Here is a 19,666-nt window from a genome sequence, read left to right as displayed (position 1 = left end):
TAGCAAGTAAAATGCGTTTAAATAGCTTCCTTAACTTACGAAAAAATATAATGGTGATTGATTAAAGCTGGTAAAAAACCTTTAGCTGATTGATTTAGATAATGTATGAGGATTAGGACCATAATAGAAATATGTTGCAAGATTACACCGATTACACTGATTCTTTTGACTTGTATAAAATACTTGTAATTTATTAAGACGAGTCGGACGAAGTGGGAACTTATTAGCTACGTTATTATAATCTAAAATAATGTTTTGTTTGAGAACTCTCTCTTTTATTTGTTTATTATATTTATTTCATGCTGCAATTTGCAATTTACTTAATGGATTTTGAGATGAAGAATATAATTTAACTCAATATAGGTAAAATAATAATAATTTAAATAGGTATCATTTTCGTATTGGGTAAACTATGTTATTTTGACGAATTAAGAACTAAGCTATGGTTGTTAGTTTTTAAAAACACATTTCACTTAAGGTAATTCTCCAATACTATGGGGATTTTCCTTGGATTATCTTATAGACGGACAAATAACAATTCTTAACCTAAAAATAAAGTTTGGATCTAAAATCCCGAGTTACGTCGATTCAGCACTGCTAAAAACCAACGCATTTAGGATAGAAGTTCTGCGTTCCATGAAGAGGTGGCCCTTGTTTTATGTTAGTTTGTGAGATTATAAAACTGATCTAATGTTAAAGTCCGGGGTTTAGTCCCCAAAGGCCGACATACCGCCAATGGCTCTAAGAGTTGATTCTATAAACAAATATGATTCCACCCTCTAGGCCTGACCTGAAGTAACCTGGGGTAGAGCCTGATGTCTTAGGATGTAAGTTGGACATTCACTTTGCCTTTATCTATACATTTAACTCAAAGATATTCTATGAATAAATGTATTCAATTAATTAGAAACCTTCTTATCAGTACATTACAAAATAAATTAAAGTAAACCTAACAAATGAAGTAATTAAACTTGAAACCAAAAAGGAAACGATATTTCCAATTGAGTGGTTAAGTTAACGAAGTTAACATTTTCAGCCGAGATGTATGCAGTTGAAGTAAAATTGTGAAAGCTCTCTTTAATGTCAAAGAGAGCGTAGCATGTCTCGCGGTAAAACGTTCTTGAATACTTTCTAAATACTCTTGCTTCAATTCCCTTGTGTTCCACTATAATATCCAACGTTTGAGTTCCAGCTAGAAAACAAGCTTCTGGTTTCTGTTGAAAAAATACATGATGTCTCAATGCAATTTTGTACATCTTTTTAAAACTTTATTAATTGAAAACTAATGCATTAGTATGTTTTGATTTTCTTTTTTAAATTTTAGCTCAAAAACGATAATTCTTATTTTAGCGAATTTCCCATATAGGGAATATAGGGCTATTACCGTAGTACTCATGGTAAGACCTGGACCCGAGACCGATCTAATTTTTCATTTTGAGGTCTCTAGAGGCCAAAAACACCATCCGTTCAAATTCATATATATATATATATATACCGTATCTATATAATTAATACGCTACATGAAACTTTGTCGGTTGAACTCCTCCGCCATTTCTTAACCGATTTTATCCATTGACGTCTCATTGGAAAGAGCGTGTCGCGTAGATTTGCAAACTGACCTTACATTTTTGAAAAAGTCCCTTGGGCTCCGCCCCAGTGGCTTTAAAAGTTCCCATGTTATCCTTATGGAGAATGTAATTGTTTACATTTGGATCAGCTGTATAATTTAATTGCTGTTATTTATTCTTCAATCAATGAAACGCATTGGGTACATTTACTGATTTTGTTGAAATTAAATATTTACTATTTTGATTTACGTTCGTACATATTACAATGTAAAAAATCGAGAATGGGCAATTGACATTGTAATGTATTACTTGAGCAATCATTGAAAGAACCGATTTGTTTACCACGAAAACTACTGTACTATTTTGTAGGAAACATGGACTTAACATTATGATAATTGGCAAAGGAAACCCCTCTAAGGCTGATTTAAACTGGTAAGGCAAGGACATTAAATACAAGTTTTCATGAAGGTCAAGTGATTTAAAAAAAAATATGATTACATCCAAGAAACCTTAGTAAAACTTTAATTGAAGGATTCGCATTATTCACATTTAAGGGAAACAACAAACCACCTGAACAACATTAGGCCTTTCAATTTTGCATTTTTCCAGGTAAATATGTTTACGTTATAACAATAACTAGCCAAATTAATTCCAATTGAAGAAAATACAATTATGTCAGAGAGGTTATGCAGAGAATCAGGTAGTTCGTAAGTAATGTAAACATAATGTTATCGCTATAAAAAAAGACTGAAATTTGTAAACGTACTGGCGACAATGGGTGGTACCATGCAGACTACATTATCATTGCCTAAGATCAACATTGACAAGCTAATGCGGCTATAAGTGGGAAACATTTCTAGATTACACTAAAAAACCAGATCAGCTTTTGAAAAATAATAAAATATTTACAAGAAATGTTGATTATGTAGATTTGTCAAGCACATAATCTATTCGCTGAGTCGTTTAAATTCATTGGAAATTATGATTTTTATTCGTTTTTATTTAAGTTATTTGTTTTTCAATAACTGCTTTACTTATTTGCAATTGCTCGATTTCGAGCAACATGTACACTAGTAAATATATGTGTCCGTTAGCGCGATAACTCGAGCAAAAATGATCCGATTTTGATGAAATTTGGTACAAACGTGTAAACCTACGTTTATTCGAACGAGTTCGCGATCCAGCTTAATCGGACCATGGGAACGGGGGATTATGGTGGGTTTTATGGGGTAAAAATGGGTTTTTCCTATTTTTGAACCTAAAAACAAAAAAAATGCGATTTTTTTCTAAAACATTTTGTAGAGCTTAAAAAAAGAAATAATTTAGTATATTGAAGCGCTGTTGTATGCCTAACGGTCACGGAGAAAATTCAAAAATAGTGTAATTAAAAATTCCCATGTTATTCTTATGGATAAAATTAAAATTGGTGTAGTTTACTTGTTTATGGGTATATATTGATAAAATTTGGCAAATTTATTTATTTCATCCTATACTATTGATGTATGGTCAAAAACACTTTTTACCTTCCCCGTAGCAGCAAACCTAAGCACTTGTTAAACCTAATGTTATTTAAATAGGGAATAATATGTCTTATTTATGGAAATATTTTAGTAAAAATGTAATCAGACAAGTTGAAATTCGCTAAGTCTGCAGGTTTGCTGCGGCGGGGGTATTTTATATTTTTGGTTTATTTCTAATTTTAAATAAAAATGAAAAAAAAAACAAATCCACATATATTTCGATGGTATTATATTGTTTATTTTTGTTTTCCGATACTTACATTTTTGCAACAGTTTTTCCAAGTAAATAGATTATGGCTATTTCTATTTGTAAAGTAGTTTTTAAATACATTTTACTATATCAATATAGTTTATGTCCATTTAATTCTTACCTAGCATCGCAAATCTAGAAATGCCTGGCCTAACATTTCTTTCGTCGTCAATAGACATGTTATAGGTTTCTGGAACATAGTGTGTAAAATTCAAAAAGTTATGACTCTGAATCCAGCAGCTTTTATTAATAGGGCCCAATCTTAACCACCCATTGATAGATGGATTTCGCAATTTGAAAATTGATGGTACAGTATAGTATATTATTTATCTTGCCACATACCGAAATTGTTATATCATGAATCTAATGTTATATAACTGTGAACTTTGATCCTTGACACAAGTTATTTACCTCAGTTTTTCTGAAGAAATATTAAGTTATTTCATTTCAAATAATGTGAAAATATTAATAAAAAAGAAAACTTAAATCCTATTGTCAATAGTTATGTTGCTTTGCCAGCTTGCATTTGAGTATGCTGATACTAACTATAAAAAATAGATGTTTATTTGTATAGTACTGGGGGACCGAGCCTTGCTTGGTTGTGGTTTATTGGGTTCATTTTAAATTCTATTTTATATAAAATAAATATAACATTTTGGAGTATTCTTTTCACCGCTAAACTAATGTTTGCTAACAACATATTGCCTCAGTACTTAGGGGATTCAGTTTTTGTGGGAGAGGGCTAAGTAAAATAATCATTATTTGAAACTATTTCCCCTGTATCGAGTAATCATCACTAATCATTGCTCAGTAGTTACAACTGATGTTTTCCCTTTGTACTGTATTTTGTAATATGCTAGTACTGTAATGGCTTGTTATGAACACATGTTACTACAAGTCTTTTGTTTACTTTTTCCTTGTTATTTTGTTCTACCAACATAGTTACTTCCATAAGGCCAATGTTAAAACTTTTTATTTTTCATTTTAATTGTGCAGCGAAATACGAATTTTCCTGAGGTAGTAGCTGTCACCGATCACGTTTTAAGGCTATAAGTCCATAATTCCACAATTTAGTCAAAATCCTTTCACTCCTTACAGACAGACAAACAGACATAGCTCGTATTAGGGGATAGGATTTTACAAATTTGTACTTTATACTTTTAAACGTTCGATTAACAATAGATCAACATGACAACGCATTCATCATACTCCGAAAGAATAGAAACTTTAAATTGTCTTTAGCTACTCCAAAAGGGTGATAAATGTATAAAGAGTGTGTTTATTTGTGATTTCAGTTCTTCCTTCGAGATTTAGAGAACTTTGGGTTTAGGGGCCATGAGAGATTTTGCTTCAAAGTAAACACCGTCACAAGTTTTTATCGGCAAAAGTCCATGTTTGCTCCATATACGGGGTAAACACTTTCCTACTTCAGAGGGTAAGTGATATATTTCTGTACGATCTTTCAAGGGTATTGGAGGCTACATTTAGTAATCTATTGTGTATATTCTGTCAGTTATGCTTTCGTGTTTATGTTTTCATGTTGCATGTTCATGTTTTCATGTTTTATGAGCATTCTTGTTTCATGTTCATAAGTTTTTTTGAAAGCCTTAAATTGCATGATTTACTTAACTTCTTTCACCTTGCCTTGTATTTAATCAAATAAGAAACAAACAATATAGTTATTCTACTTACGATCTCCATCTATAAATAAATATAACCTTAAAAAATATTATAAAATCATCACTTATTGGGCCTAAGCTATAATATCAATATACAATATAGTTTCTTACGAAAACCACGAAAAGACATATAATATTAATTTCCATAAAACATATCCTACATCCATCGAAAGTAATTATCACTTAAACAAATTTCATCCTTACATTATTTATAAAAAAATCCCTCCACAAATATCACTCATTGAAATGTAAATAAAAACATCACCTCCTTTAGTACCCATTGACAAATGTAACCACTTATATGCATAGAAAATATCACCTCTTACAGTATCCTTCCAAAACATAATCGTTTTGAAATATCCATATAAAACAATGCCTATTTAAACATCCAATGAACGATATTACCATATTCCAATCATTCACTCTGAATTAAAAAGGATAATGAGCAGTCATTATTAAGTAAACAAACAATGAACATACGTAGCAACCTTGAACTGAGACGTTGAAATAGAGCGAAACATTGCGTTGTTTAACAAACAACAGTGATGCTGTAAACAGCTGTAGGTTTGATTTGGAATGATCTCTGTGAATGAATCACGCTGCATTCAACTGCATTGTAAATATTATCATGCGGAGTTTGCTAAACGTAAACAATTAGTGGTGAATTTCCAACCACCCAGGAAACTTACTGTTCAAAATCTTATTGATCTATTAATGAGGCATCGTAGGAGTTTAGTTGCTGAAGTGGAATTATTAAAAGAGAAAGATATGTCATTTAAAGTCGTCAGAATAATATTTTTTCGAGTACATTTAATAAACCATCGCCATCTAAAGCTGCAGCACAAAAATAACTTTTATAAAATCTCTTGACACTTTTCAATTACCTCGACCCTCCTAGATTGTCATCCAGGTAACGAATTATCACGCTTTTAAGCTATCATAAGTTATATTACACAACTGGATCTTTCTTGCTATAATTTACTAGTAAATAACAAAATAAACATAAATTAAACTGAAAAACAATTTCGGTCGGTTAAGCTATAATATCATTTTTTTCATATTTAAATAACTAATCAATGTAGATTCGTAATTTAATATTCTGCGTCTATTGTTATTCGTTTCAAGGGAAAACTAAAGCTTTTATTCTGAACAGTTCAGTTTCCATTTTTTTTAAACGTTTTATAATGTTAATAAGGTTATTGGTAAAAAATTCCTACCCTGAAAGTGCATACATTTACTGATCAATAACAGTTCGTGAGACTTAAGTATTGTACAACTGAATATACTAAACGACATAACATATGATTAATCACGAGGTAGCTGTAACTATAAGTAGAATATGAAAAAGTACTAAACAGTTTTTTTTTCAGTTAATGTATTTTGAATACTTAATGATTAGGCCTACCTAATTCTAATTACATGTTTATTCACTACAACAACTAATACCTAACCGATTCTACCATCACATGATCTAATGATACAGCCTAAGTATGATGACATTGGGATGTTTGTGATGATGTGAGAATGATGACATAAGCTATCCTGTTGAGGATAAACCGAGTCACTCTCCAAATTGCAAGTTGAATCCACACATGCCATTGCCCACAGGATCAATAACACTAATTGAATCTATATTATGGAGACACAACGGTTTGATATTGTATTCGGTTTTACTAAGTAGTATCCTCGTGTCACAGCTGTATTTATTTAGCACGTTAGACAGCTGTTTCCTAACTAAGGGTAGCGTTTGGGCAAGGCGTATGAAAGGTGTGTGCATAGTGACGTCAGTGCGAGTAAAACGTGTTTTGTTTTACCAAATCATATGTTTTCTTGTAATTTTCCAAAGACTTTCGAATGACAATCATTACGAATTAGCATTGAATATATAACACCACGAATACTAGACAAATGCGCTTTTCTAGTATTCGTGTATAACACTATTTAGTTATATATAATACGAAATAATTGCGACGATATTAAGTATACATTTTGTTTTAAAATAATAAACCGTTTTCGTGTCGTGGTATGCTTATCTATCATCGCAATTATTTCGTGTTTGGGGTTTGGGCTCAATGTTCTTGTTATTTGATGCAGGTTACAAAAATGACGTTATTTAATACACATTATGGTGAAATACAAACATTTGACCAACTATGCATTGAGCCCAGTGGGTGACTCATTGTCAAACCCCAGAGCAGCCAAGCGAGGGCTAATTTAGGGGCTGGGACACCACCCGACCGTCCTAATCCTTCAGCCGCCACGAATCTTTTATTGGCTGAAAAGGACTAAGTCCTAAAACAGCCTCAGTCCAGTAGGGTTTCAGCTCTCTGGATTGGGACGTCACGAAGAACGAACGAATCTTTGCGGAAGGTATAACTACTCACTCACCCCTACCCCAGCAATGCAAATAACCGGTATCCGTAAGTTTTAGTTGGGCTAGCGACCTGTCCGCGCGCACAGAAGTTTTGGCCGAACTGTATGTTTAGTGTATGTCATTAAAGTGTTATAAAATCTCTACAACTTAAGCTATATGCCATTTTGTGCTGTTTTTGTTAAATATATGTAAATACAATCTTGCTGATTTATTTGTAACTATTTATTTTCCACTAAGGCTACTTAAATGAGAGATTTTCAATTATATAAAACATAAGTAGGAGCTGAAAAAAGGTATTATACTTAAAACTATTTGTATATTGTCACCTAAAAATAGGTTGCCTGTTAAGGCAGCCACAGTTACAATATTTACTGTTTTACTGTTTTTCGATTAAAAGGTACTCAGTATCAAAATGCTATATACTAATACTACCACCATTGAATATGCTGTATAACACTATGACTAATGACTATATTCAATATTGAATACAACACTATATTGGATATAAAACGCTAAATAGTGTTATATATTCAATGCTAATTAATTCGTAATGATTGTCATTTGAAAGTCTTTGGAAAATTAGCCTACAAGAAAACATATGATTTGGTAAAATAAAACAAGTTTTACTCGCACTGACGTCACTATGCACACACCTTGGCGTTTGGGTGTCGCAGAAAGAGATCAAACATTGACAATATTTCTAAAAATCCAAAAATTGAAAAAAATGGTAATCTTTCACTGTTAAAACGGTCGAGTTGGCCCCGAAATTTCAACCTACATTAAACATTGCAAGAAGTAGAAAACTAAAATATATTCAGTACATTACCGAGTTAACAGGAATAATAACAGTAATAGTTCGTAACCAGATTCTAAAGTTACTGTTTTAGTTTAAGGTCCAAGTCGAAGTAAAGGCAAAATTAGATGTACCTAAAACACCTCAAAAATGGAAATTAGATGGTTTGTTGAACCAAATACTTTTTCAATACTGTAAAAATACCATCGGCTATAGAAACTGCATTATTTTCTGTGGTGATAGCTGTTCTGGAACTTCTTATCAGTGGTTATGGTTTTTCTTTTTGTTGAAATTTCCTCCAAAAGACAAATGTGCTGAACTGCTGCAATACCCTGGGCACAAAGCACAGGGTAATATCACAAAATAATAAATATCACAAATTGATCGTCGTGAAATATCGAAAAATTCAAAGCAGGGAGCAAGGAAGGAAGGAAATCGGATTGCGTTTATTTACTTTTAAAGTAGGCAGTGAATTTAATTGCAAACTTGGTAAACATTTAACCGTTTCCGTCGGCTTTAATCAACGATCGCCGCTGTTAAATACAATTTTACGTCTATCAACTTTAGTGGGAGTTGATTTCAGTTATAAATATTAATTTACTATAAATAGTTACTATGAATATTAGCTGCAAATCCTAAACATGCTACGTTTTAGGATTATCTGTTTAGGTTGAAACAATTAAATTTTAGAACTGATTGCATATGAATGCTCGTAAACCCAATTTTTGAACGTAAGACTAAAAAGTACGTAAAATGAAACATACGTCAAATAACACTTGTAATAATACAATTATACTTATACTGTTGACTCTTTATACGGTAAATATATATATAAATATATGTATATGTTTATAAGAAGGTTAATTTTTGTGAGAAATGAGGTATATTTTTGTCATTATTCTAAATTAAACACATTTTCTGTAGGAAGACATCTCTTAAGATTTAATAAACAGTTTTGAACAAGAAGAGGGAAGTGGTTGGAGAATGCCTTAATGTTTCTCGAATTCTGGAACGTGACTGGGAAATATTATGTCTGGATTTCACTACAATTACATTTCCCACATTTTAGAACAGCTTTGTGACACGATGATTTGTTGAATTACTACGTCAAAATATTCAGGAAATGTTGATTCGCTGTAAAACGTATCTCGTCAATTGTGTGTCAAATTGTTGAAATGTTTAGTTTAATTATTTTCTCAAATTCTTGATACATAGCTATGAAATATGTCGTGTATCTGAAAAAGTTTCCAATAGTGTTTTTTATGTTTTCATTACGGTACTGATAATAATATAATATTATAAGGCTTTATTTTTAAAATATCTGAGATTTGAGTATCTATTATATTATTAAAGTGGTACAATCAAATTTTATGTAAACGATTAAGGTCATTTACCAAATAAAAATATAGGCATATGGCACATCAAAATGAAGCTTAGAGTGTGTAGATTTGCCGAAAAGTATTGATATGGACGAATTTCCTAAGGGCTCTGCCCCACAGGCTAATTTCCAAAGGGCTACCCCTGGCATATTTCCAAAGTTAAAATGATATAATTCAATTTAGTTCATGAAACAGCTGGTCAGTGCAATGAATTGGTGTTTGTTTATTTAGGGCCTACTAGAAAAATGAAGATTGAGGAGGATTATGTTTGGTTTTAAAGAAAGGTTGTATAAGTTTTGTTTAAGTATTGCTCAAAGTTTCATTTGTAATTTATATAGTATATAGTAAGCTACATGGAAAGAGGCTTGACTAAAATTGAAGAATTATGGTAAAACATGTCATTCATGAAGCAGCAATATGAAGAAATTGATGCTAAGGTATGTGTCCGTATGGAGGTATGTTCTTTTGGATCTATTAACATCAAAAGTAGGGGTTTGAAAGTAGGATTACACTTTTTAAATCAGTTTATATTTTCCAACTAAATCGTAGAGTTGCTGTATTTTAAAACACACATCAGCACCACTTGAATAGCTCTCTAGGTCACATTTTCTTCCCGTTGCAAAGCACGGGTATAGCAGCTTGTTTTCAATTAAATTAGCTCTGGTCTTGTTACCTACCAAGTACCAACTTAAACATCATAAATTGGCATCACACTGGCACTTGTTCCGGAATCGACTCCACTTTGGATTGAACCAGCAGACATTAGGTTTGAAGGGGAGAACTATAACCTAGACTGGGACGGTGGCGTCGTCCTGTAATCCAGCTACTAGGAGGTCATGAATTGTGTATATTTATAGGAATGCACTGTAGATGCGATACTCCCTGGTGTGGATTAACGTTCGCTCAAGTGAGTACTACGACTATCCGCAGTACTATCCTGATAATTAGACCAATTCGTTAATACCAAGGAAAAAATGTGGTTCGGATTCCACTATAAACTGTAGGTCCCTTAGTTGCCATTAGCTGTATGGGCTAATAATTGACAGCTGTGTCTAGGAAATGTCGGCCTTAGTCACTAACAAGAGTAAAAGATCGCGCCACTCATCCTACACTCATCTCCATTCATACTTGGCTAAAAATACCTACTTTCTATGGTCGCCATTTCTGGAAAAGTATTGAAGTTTTGGCTCTGGTCTTTTTAGCTACCCAGACTATTTCTTATACATTAAAGTGTTTCCTGTCATAACCAAACTATAAAAGTCTACACAATGTTTATAACGCAAGTCGCATTCAATAAGGGTAAATTAGAGGGTTAGTAAAATCTTACTGCCGTTTTAACTATAGTATTATTCATATTTAATAGTAAAATACAAGTTTATACATAAAACTCTTAACATTATTTTATAATTGTTTTTCTCAATAAATTATTGTTATATTTTAACTTGAACTTTGAATAATAAAATTAGCCGATCGTCAAATCAAATTGTGTCAAGGTTTGGTTTTAATAACTAATTAAATTTGATAAAACTAGAATCTTGATTGGCAAAAGTTAATTAATTCCTCTCTAGTGGGTCATTGTTATAGCTAATGGAACTCTTTACTCGGATAAAAGTTTCTCTCATTATTAAATGTATTATAGAAAATAAAGTGGGAATATTTAGTAACTCTGGAGACTTTAACTGTTAAATACAGTAACTAACATAACATACAATATGTTTCACAAAAATGTGGCCAGATTATTTAGTGTGAAACATGACTAAGAGGTATGAACATGATTTTTTTACAAATAAATCTTGTATGACAAATTCATTAAAAGAATTTTATACGGGATCCAAATACCGGGTGGTAAAAGGGTTTCTGTTTCAAGTTCAACTCTCAGAAAGATTGCTTGAGAACATGATATGTTAAATTAAAAATCATTTTAAGGGTTTTAAGGAAGAATAATTTTGGTAATTGAGTTTTGAATTTAATTTTATATTTGTGTTTGAATTTTCATACGGATATAATTGATGCCTTGTATTAAATCATAGTATATGCGTAAATTAGAAAAATTGAGACTTGAAAGATGAATTTGTAAAAATATTCGTATACCTAGTTTTTTTATTTGTACATTTTAGATATAATTTGTTAACATGACCCTATAAATAGCTTGATAGAAATAACAAGAGTAAATAGAGTATCTTCCTATTTAAAAAAATGTATTTTATCAGATATAACAAACATTGCTTTTTTCACACATACAGATTTGAATTCAATTATAATTACAAATTGAGATGGTGACGCCACCTAGGTGTGTATCCCAAATATGAATGAAGGATGAGTGTAGAATGATGTTATCTAAGTAGCTTTGTTCCTGTTGGTCTTACCCAACTGTTTCTTTAGCACAGGTAATCTATATATAAAGCCAAAATCACCCATGAACTTTTGAGAAAACTACAAGTCATACCCCCATAAACCATATACTTAAAATGTTCGTCATGACGAGAAACCTTGCGCTCAATTATCCATTATTTCATAAATTAATGCCCTTTAAGGTCGTAATTCCTTTCTAAAGGGAACTTTTCATATACCTAATGTTAAAAATACCTCAGCTGTACTTATTTGTTTGTTATTCTTTCAATTTATTACCTTATTACAATCAGGTGTGATTATTTGTTTCTTTTACTGTATTTTGTTTATTTCAGGTTAACTTAACCAGCCAATAGTTTTATTAATACTTATGAAGTCAAACGGGGTGAAGCCCGTGGGTAACAGCTAGTTTATTTAAAGTCAAATGCTTAGGTAAAGCTGTGTCCAGTTTCGAATAGTTGGTTCACAAACTAAAATATTGCAAATGAACACTTAATCTATAAACCCTTATCATTTTCCAGCTGACGAACTGTTTATATTATTAAATATCGGGATGAGTGGACCGTACGATCCGATTTACACGTCACTGGCTAAAACAGCTGATTAGCAATATCCGATTGGTCGGGTCAATGGTTTGGTTGAATTGATGTGTCTAAAATATATTTAAAATGTAAGTTAAATAACATTGTTACGGGAAACACCGATTAAACGAATTTGTTTTACTAGCTGTCATTTTCTTTTATACATAAACTGTTTATTCTGACGTATTAGTTATACACTGTACACCGTTATACAAATAAGCTTCTGTCAGCCTTTCCATGAAGTAATAAGCCTTTGAATAAAATTAACTGTAGTAATTCCACAAGGATAATCAACACACCCAGGATTACTATTGTGCCTTTGGCCTTTTCAGGTGGTTGCTTAGGGGTTAATTGATTAGTCACCATGGCAACAAAATGAACAAAGCTGCAATGCTTGTTTGCTATGTTTACATCATAATTGAAGATTTACACAAACAAACAGTTCACTAAAGCTAACGAAGTTCTATAAGACAAGTACGTTTGTTTAACTTATCGAGAGGCCATTTATTGTAGAAACTGCAAAAGTTCTATAATCTATTGCGATTATATAACAGGTTGAAAATAATATTCAAAGGACCATACTGTGGTCATACCTCATTTCAAAGCAATGACAATGCTTTAAACATAGTATTAGTATTGCGTAAACTATCAATATTCTGTTCAGGCTTTATTGTAGTATTCTGCAATCAAACCAAAAGTCAGTAAACAAACCAATGTATGGTTTGAACCATAATGCAGGTCTCTGTGTGTAAACGCTTTCCTGGACACATTTCGATTTACATTAAATACCCTTGTAATAAAATGACATAGAATGGATGGACGTACAATCCTAATGAAACTCAAGCCTACATTTAAACTCAACAATAACGTTTACGACAGATACTAGGTTGTATAAATAATTAAAAACAGATTAACGTTAAATCTGATACACCCGGCTCGACAGGTGGTTAGAATCTGATAAGGAGAACATTGTCATTATCATATCACTTATTTCAGTCTGACACGCCACACGATATGATATCAGCTGATATTGATGGAAGCGGTTGTGCCAACCACACAAAGAGAATATGATGACGTTGATTATTGAAAGGCCGCATGTTTTATGATGTTGAATGGGAAACTTATCGATTAAAAATATCAAGCTCGAAACGCATAATTTCTCATCGGTAAAAGAGATATATAGATCTGGGAGATAGAGATTATGTAAAGGAGTAGTGTGATCAAATGATTAAGTGAAAATGTATTGGTGTGAGGGATCACTAAATAAGTAAAACCAGTTGATTTTAACACACATCCAAAGATGTATTCGAAAAGGCTAGAGAGTACGTAACTAAACACGACGTGGAAAAGTTTTACAGTTTTAGGTTGGCAAACAAAAAACAAAATTTCATAGGACAAAAGATTTAAAAGTTTTTGGTGAAGCCGCCACTAAATATGTAAGAACAGACGATTTATGAAAAAGGTGTTTGTTTATGTAAAGGCGTGTTTAATACACACCAAATCATTGTGAACAGGTCTTGGTAAATATATAACTAAATGCAATTTATTTTATAATGTGTTGTACATCAATATTCTAAAATAACTCCGGCAATATTTTTTTTAACAAACACAACATTTTAATTTGTAGTCAACTGCATACATTATTAAATGGAAGACAATGTCAAACAATAGATTAAAACTAGTGGTGTTAGTTTTGTTATAAACATCCTATTTACATACTAAACGCTAATGAACCGAATCAAACGATATACTGTAATAAAAACTTCGTGGTTTAGAATAAAATTACAGCAAGATGAAATACTATTGTAATATAGGGAAATCTCCAATAAACGACAATTAATTCTGATTGCATAAGATATATGTAATTTGTTTTCAAACTCAACTTAAGGTTATGGGCTCCGAACCACATGGTGTAGACAATATCTCACAGATTATTTCCATTGGTAAAGGCATGATTTAAACTCATTCCCCCAGTATTCAAGTCATTCAAACGCAACAACTAATACAATCAAAAGAATATATCACTTAAGAATGATTAGACGGTCAGTAAAAGCTGATATTAATAGCACTAAACAATTCCAAGTAAACATAAACAATGTTTGTAAACACCATGACTGGTCGTACTGCAAAGCTAAAACATACTGTTTGGCTATGATGGCAGTGTAAACAAATTACTAACAATGTTGAGACCAGCAAACGGTTCAATTGAAATATCAATCATATTGGTAAACAAGTTGATGCCATAAATCACGAAAACATTAGTGACGGCACTAAGCATTGGTAGGTATCAAGCATATTACCATTGACTTTATATCTCTACGTAACACACTGTAGCTGTGATAACGCTCAAATGTAATAAACATAAGTACTGAATGATATTATAATAGATTTTTTTATGTTTGCAAGCTCTATGTTTAGCTATGATACTGTATATAAACAGCTACACATGATTGTCAATAGACTGAACGATCATAAACGTTTCGCATATTTTTGTAAAAATTCATCTGGAAATGAACAAAAATAAATGTAATTTTCATAAACAAAATCTTAAAAAACTAACTTCAGGAAGCCACAAGCATGGGAAAATGATTGAATATTCCAACTGCGTAAGGATTCCACTCCACTGTACACCCAGTTTAGCCAAAAGCATTGTTAACATACCAGCTTCTCTAAACAATGGTACACATCGTGTACGGTATGGATCCCACTTATCATCTATACATACATACCTTTAGTTTCCTACATACATATGTCACGCACCTAAGATCAATAGCCGACTTATTATAGTGCTTGTCTAATAATTGGCAGGACTTATTAACCGATTAGTATTTCTCACTCTTTTAAAGACTCTCCGGAAATAGGGATGGAGATTTAACACTGTTAGTATAATATAGTGCATTTAATACGGACAAAATCCATTTCTATACGCTGTTTGATAATACCTGTCTCTTAACCCTAAGTTCCTGGGGACTTGCCAATGGCTAAAGGCCAGGGCCATCCCCGTAGAGGGTCAAGAAACAGGTTCCAGTATGACTTCAATCTGAAAACTATTAAATAAATGCAAGTATTTCATCAAAACATTTAATACAACGTTTGACAAGCAGATCGGCCTAATAAGAATTTCAAATTAGGCGAGGGAATTCATGGAAATGACAAAGCAGTGACGAATCAATTAGAATGTCAGCTAGTGATTAAAATTCACCCACACACACGCCTATCTCTTACATACTGACACTTAGTTAAAATTATTTATTGGACAAAATAAACTAAATGACCAATGAAAATACAACAATCTCTTTATAGATAAAACTTTGAAATTTAAATTAAAATTGTATTTCCATTCCATTTAGCTGTGTATATTTATCGTTCTAAATACCATGTATCCAAAAATTTTGAATTTAAACTGTTTTAGCGAATTTACCATATAGGGAAGCTATTACCGTAATACTCATTTATTTATTTATTTATTCATACCAATGGTCAAACCAATACAAAAATATGACATAGGGAATGACTTTTTTCCGAATAGCAACCCCTATTATGTGACCCCTCATTTTAAAGGGTTTATCAAAAGAAACGCAATGACGCAAACCCGAGGTGAATATCTAACCCCTAGCCAAAATGACGGGTACCTATTCCAAAATTTGATTTGGCCCTATTAAAACAATTTCACAAATATGGAAACAAATCTGTATTTTTAAACAGAAATTAATAAAAACTGGTGTACCTGTTGCTTGAATTCGGGCAATTGCAAAATATAACAGGCGTTATTTTAAAAATTCATAATCTCAGAACACTTTAAAAAAGTCGACTTAAAGATTTTGGAAATACTCACGATGTACATACAATTTTGTATGTAAAAAATGCGGAACCTTTGTTAAAAATCAATGCCACAAACAGAATATTTCTATATATTTCAGTTTAAAATACAGATTTGTTTCGTTACTTAATTTACACACTGTATATAAATGTCCGTTAACACGATAACCCAAGCGAAAATGATCCAATTTTGATGAAATTTGGTAAAAACGTGTAAAATTGAATTTTTTCGAGGGAGTTCGCGAACCAGCAAGATCGGACAATGGAAACGGAGGTTTATGGGGGATTTTATGGTGTAAAAATAGGTTTTTCCCTTTTTGATCCTAAAAACACAAAATGTCGCAATTTCTTCCCAAACCATTTTGTAGAACTTACAAAAACAAATAGCGACAACAAGCGACAAATAGCGATAACAAGGTAGTATTTTGAAGCGTTATTATGCGCCTAATGGTTACGGAGAAAATCCCAAAAAATTTTAAATTTTAAATTCCTATGTTATTTTTACATACGAGGCCATAACAAAGTTCTTACTCTTATTAAAAAGGGACACGTGGAAATCGAGAACGCTTTACCCTAACGAACCAAAGACACGCCACGCAGGGTGTTGGAAAAGCGGTCGGGACGGACTGCAAACCGAACTCAGCGAGATAAAGAGAAGAGCTATAGTCCTCGCCACCCTAAGTTGAGGCAGCCAAAGGCCTCACTAGATATACGCCGTGCGGCCTTGGGCTGCCTCAACTTAGGGTGGCGAGGACTATAGTGAAGAAGAGCATCGTGTTTCCGAGATGGAGGAGGGGTGCTCAAAGGATTTGATCATTTCTGAATATCCGTCATACAAACTGTATAGGACCCCAGACTAGAAGGTCTTAGGGGATTCTGATAGGATGGGGGAATCTGTCTAATTGTTGGGAGGAAAAGCCGAGCGCGAAGACTAAAAACCTCCCCAAAAAACGCTTATACCAAAACATAAGCCGGGTGTGGATGGTAAAGATCCACGATACCCACTTCACCCTAAACGGAATTCAAGTATGAAATTGTGTATTATTAACGTCCAGCTTGGACGATTGTCGTAAGAACCCCACAACATTTAAAAGTGGTTGTTAGACCACTTAAAATCAAACCACAGTAGTAGACAATTACAAAAAAATACTTTCTCACGATCTTACCTTATGCCGAGCCGGTACAGCAGGCATGGAAGCTGTTCTACACCTATAAGAATTATTGGTCCTCGGCCTCGGACTGACTGGTCTGGAAGTCGCCGGGCTAGGAGTAGGACTGCAAGCCGCGGGGCTCGGACTCAAGTGTCCCCAGGGTCGATTCTGTTCCGCCTGCAGGAACCTGTGTAAGTCCGGGGTCTGGCGAGTCACTGCTATAGACGACGACCTTCTCCGAGTATGGGTCGGCGAGGGAGACAGATCCGGAGGATCAGGCCGACTCATGTACTCCACAGGTTTCCTATGAAAAGATCTCCTAGTGATAACCCATCTCCGTTCCTGTTGCCGCTTCGCTCCTCGAGGAATCAATTTGTCCTCGAGGAGGGATGAAATTGTTTCATCTCCCTCGTCCAGCTTGGTGAAGAAGTCCTGGAAGGTGTCTGGGAAGTCGGGGATCCCGTCAACAGGTGGTGGCGCCATCATGGCGAAAACACATGGACACTGTTGGAACGCCCGCACTGTACTGAGCGCTGTGCCGTGTTCCCGTGTTACCTCCAAACCACCCACACGCGCGCGCACCAACACACACACTCACAGCACAAAGTAGTGACATGACAACAGCTACAGCCAATTTGTTTTCACTCACTGATCAATTTTGCCCAAAGGGAATCTGGAATACGTTTCTAATTTTAGTTTACTCCATTACTTTATAGCTTCCAAAAAATATTTGTTACCTTAGGTTATGCAAGTTTACATTTTTATTCCATTTAAAAATATTTTAAATATTTTTGCAACCTTCAATATTTAAATGCACAGCGATGTTTTATCAAACTAAAATGCATCGCCATTAAAAATGTTCAACAACATTAAGAGTTCTGTTTATCTAATTTGTATTAGCTTTAAATACATCATAATACATGAGACTATACACCACAATATTTTAGATCATTACACAACAACTGCATGTCATACAAAGCTAGGTAACAGCTCTTCTCTACAGAGGGGCCTGTCCCACCCAGCAGATACAGCAGTGGAGGCGATACTTGTATAGTGAGGATGAGTGGAGGACAGTTCACTTGCCTCACACGTTCATCTCGCTCAAAGTGAGGAGGGAAGTTCCGGACCGTAAGTCCCCACTGTTGCCGCCTGGGCTAATGCATTATTAAATTTTCCTACGTAAATAAAAATTTGTTTATAGTATTTAAGCTTTATCCACTAACCCAAAGCTAACATTTTGTCGGTTACAGACGATCAAAGCAGCCTTTAGAAATGAATTGTTTATCAAGTATTAGTAGGTCTAGTGAAAGAAATTTAATTGTCAATACGATTTCAGTTGTCAATATTTTGAATATTTGAGACAGCGACGCATTTAGGGTACATTTACTGAATATGAATGCAAAGCGACTGTAGAATGGTGTGAGATGATGGAATATATGACGAAATTATAAACAATGTGTGTGATTGATCTATGGACCTTAGTGATCGAAAACGTTACCAACTGAATCAGTAAACATATTCATCACCATTCATTTGCCAACACCGTTAATCTTGTAGAAACATCCTACGGAATGAAAATATATAGATTATAATCTTTTAATCCGAAAGTCTATGTGTTTCGTGTCCCTTAATTTATAATGAATAAATCTTAATAAATGAAATAATAATTAATAATAAATGTAATTAATGTAATAATAAATGTGAATCTAAATAAATATATAAAATTTCTTTGAAGTAATATGTAATATCTTTTGGTAGAGTCGTAGTAGTAAAACGTTTTATGATAGTAATTCTCTTATAGTTAATTTTTATGGGTCGTCAATTTTACTTTATTTATATTTCATTCCAAGAGTTATGATACCAATTATCAATCGTTGAGATGGAGACGCCACCTAGGTGCGTATTTTTTACCCAAATATGAGTGAAAGATGGGTGTAGAATGGTGTAAGATGATCTGTGTAGCTTTGTTACTGAATAAGATCAGCTGTTTCATTAGCCAGAATCATTTTAAATCAGGAACAACTGTCCAGATTGAAACAGGCACTTTCACTTTCTATCAGCTATATTACGCTGGCTTAAAAAGCGTACTGATTCATAATATTCATTCAGAGCTGGCATTTTGATCAAGAATATTTGAGAGTGTATACAAAACGTATAGACGGGGAAAATACTGCAGTTCAGTAAAAGCAAGACTTATTCCAAG

The 19,666-nt window shown here is 33.3% G+C and overlaps 2 protein-coding genes across 2 annotated transcripts in view; one reads left to right on the top strand and one right to left on the bottom strand.

Annotated features, from left to right (window-relative positions):
• LOC128996484 (GTP-binding protein REM 1-like) overlaps positions 1-18,059 on the bottom strand; it is an 85,158-nt gene extending 67,099 nt beyond the window's left edge. The window contains exon 1 of the mRNA XM_054421847.1: positions 17,479-18,059. Within this exon, the coding sequence (XP_054277822.1) occupies positions 17,479-17,949 (471 nt within the window). The 5' untranslated portion in view covers positions 17,950-18,059. The remainder of the gene's footprint in view (positions 1-17,478) is intronic.
• Positions 1-19,666, top strand: part of LOC128996483 (RNA polymerase II-associated protein 3-like) — a 36,070-nt gene that overhangs the window by 128 nt on the left and 16,276 nt on the right. The window contains exon 2 of the mRNA XM_054421846.1: positions 4,634-4,773. The gene's annotated coding sequence lies outside the window, so the exon portion shown is untranslated. The remainder of the gene's footprint in view (positions 1-4,633; positions 4,774-19,666) is intronic.

This window comes from Macrosteles quadrilineatus, unplaced genomic scaffold, assembly GCF_028750875.1.
Source record: "Macrosteles quadrilineatus isolate MER2022 unplaced genomic scaffold, UCM_ALF_1.0 Scaffold_6__1_contigs__length_79288215, whole genome shotgun sequence".
NCBI classification, from domain to species: Eukaryota; Metazoa; Arthropoda; class Insecta; order Hemiptera; family Cicadellidae; genus Macrosteles; species Macrosteles quadrilineatus.
The sequence above is the reverse complement of the archived record's forward strand: the minus strand, read 5'-3'. Positions and strand labels throughout refer to the sequence as shown.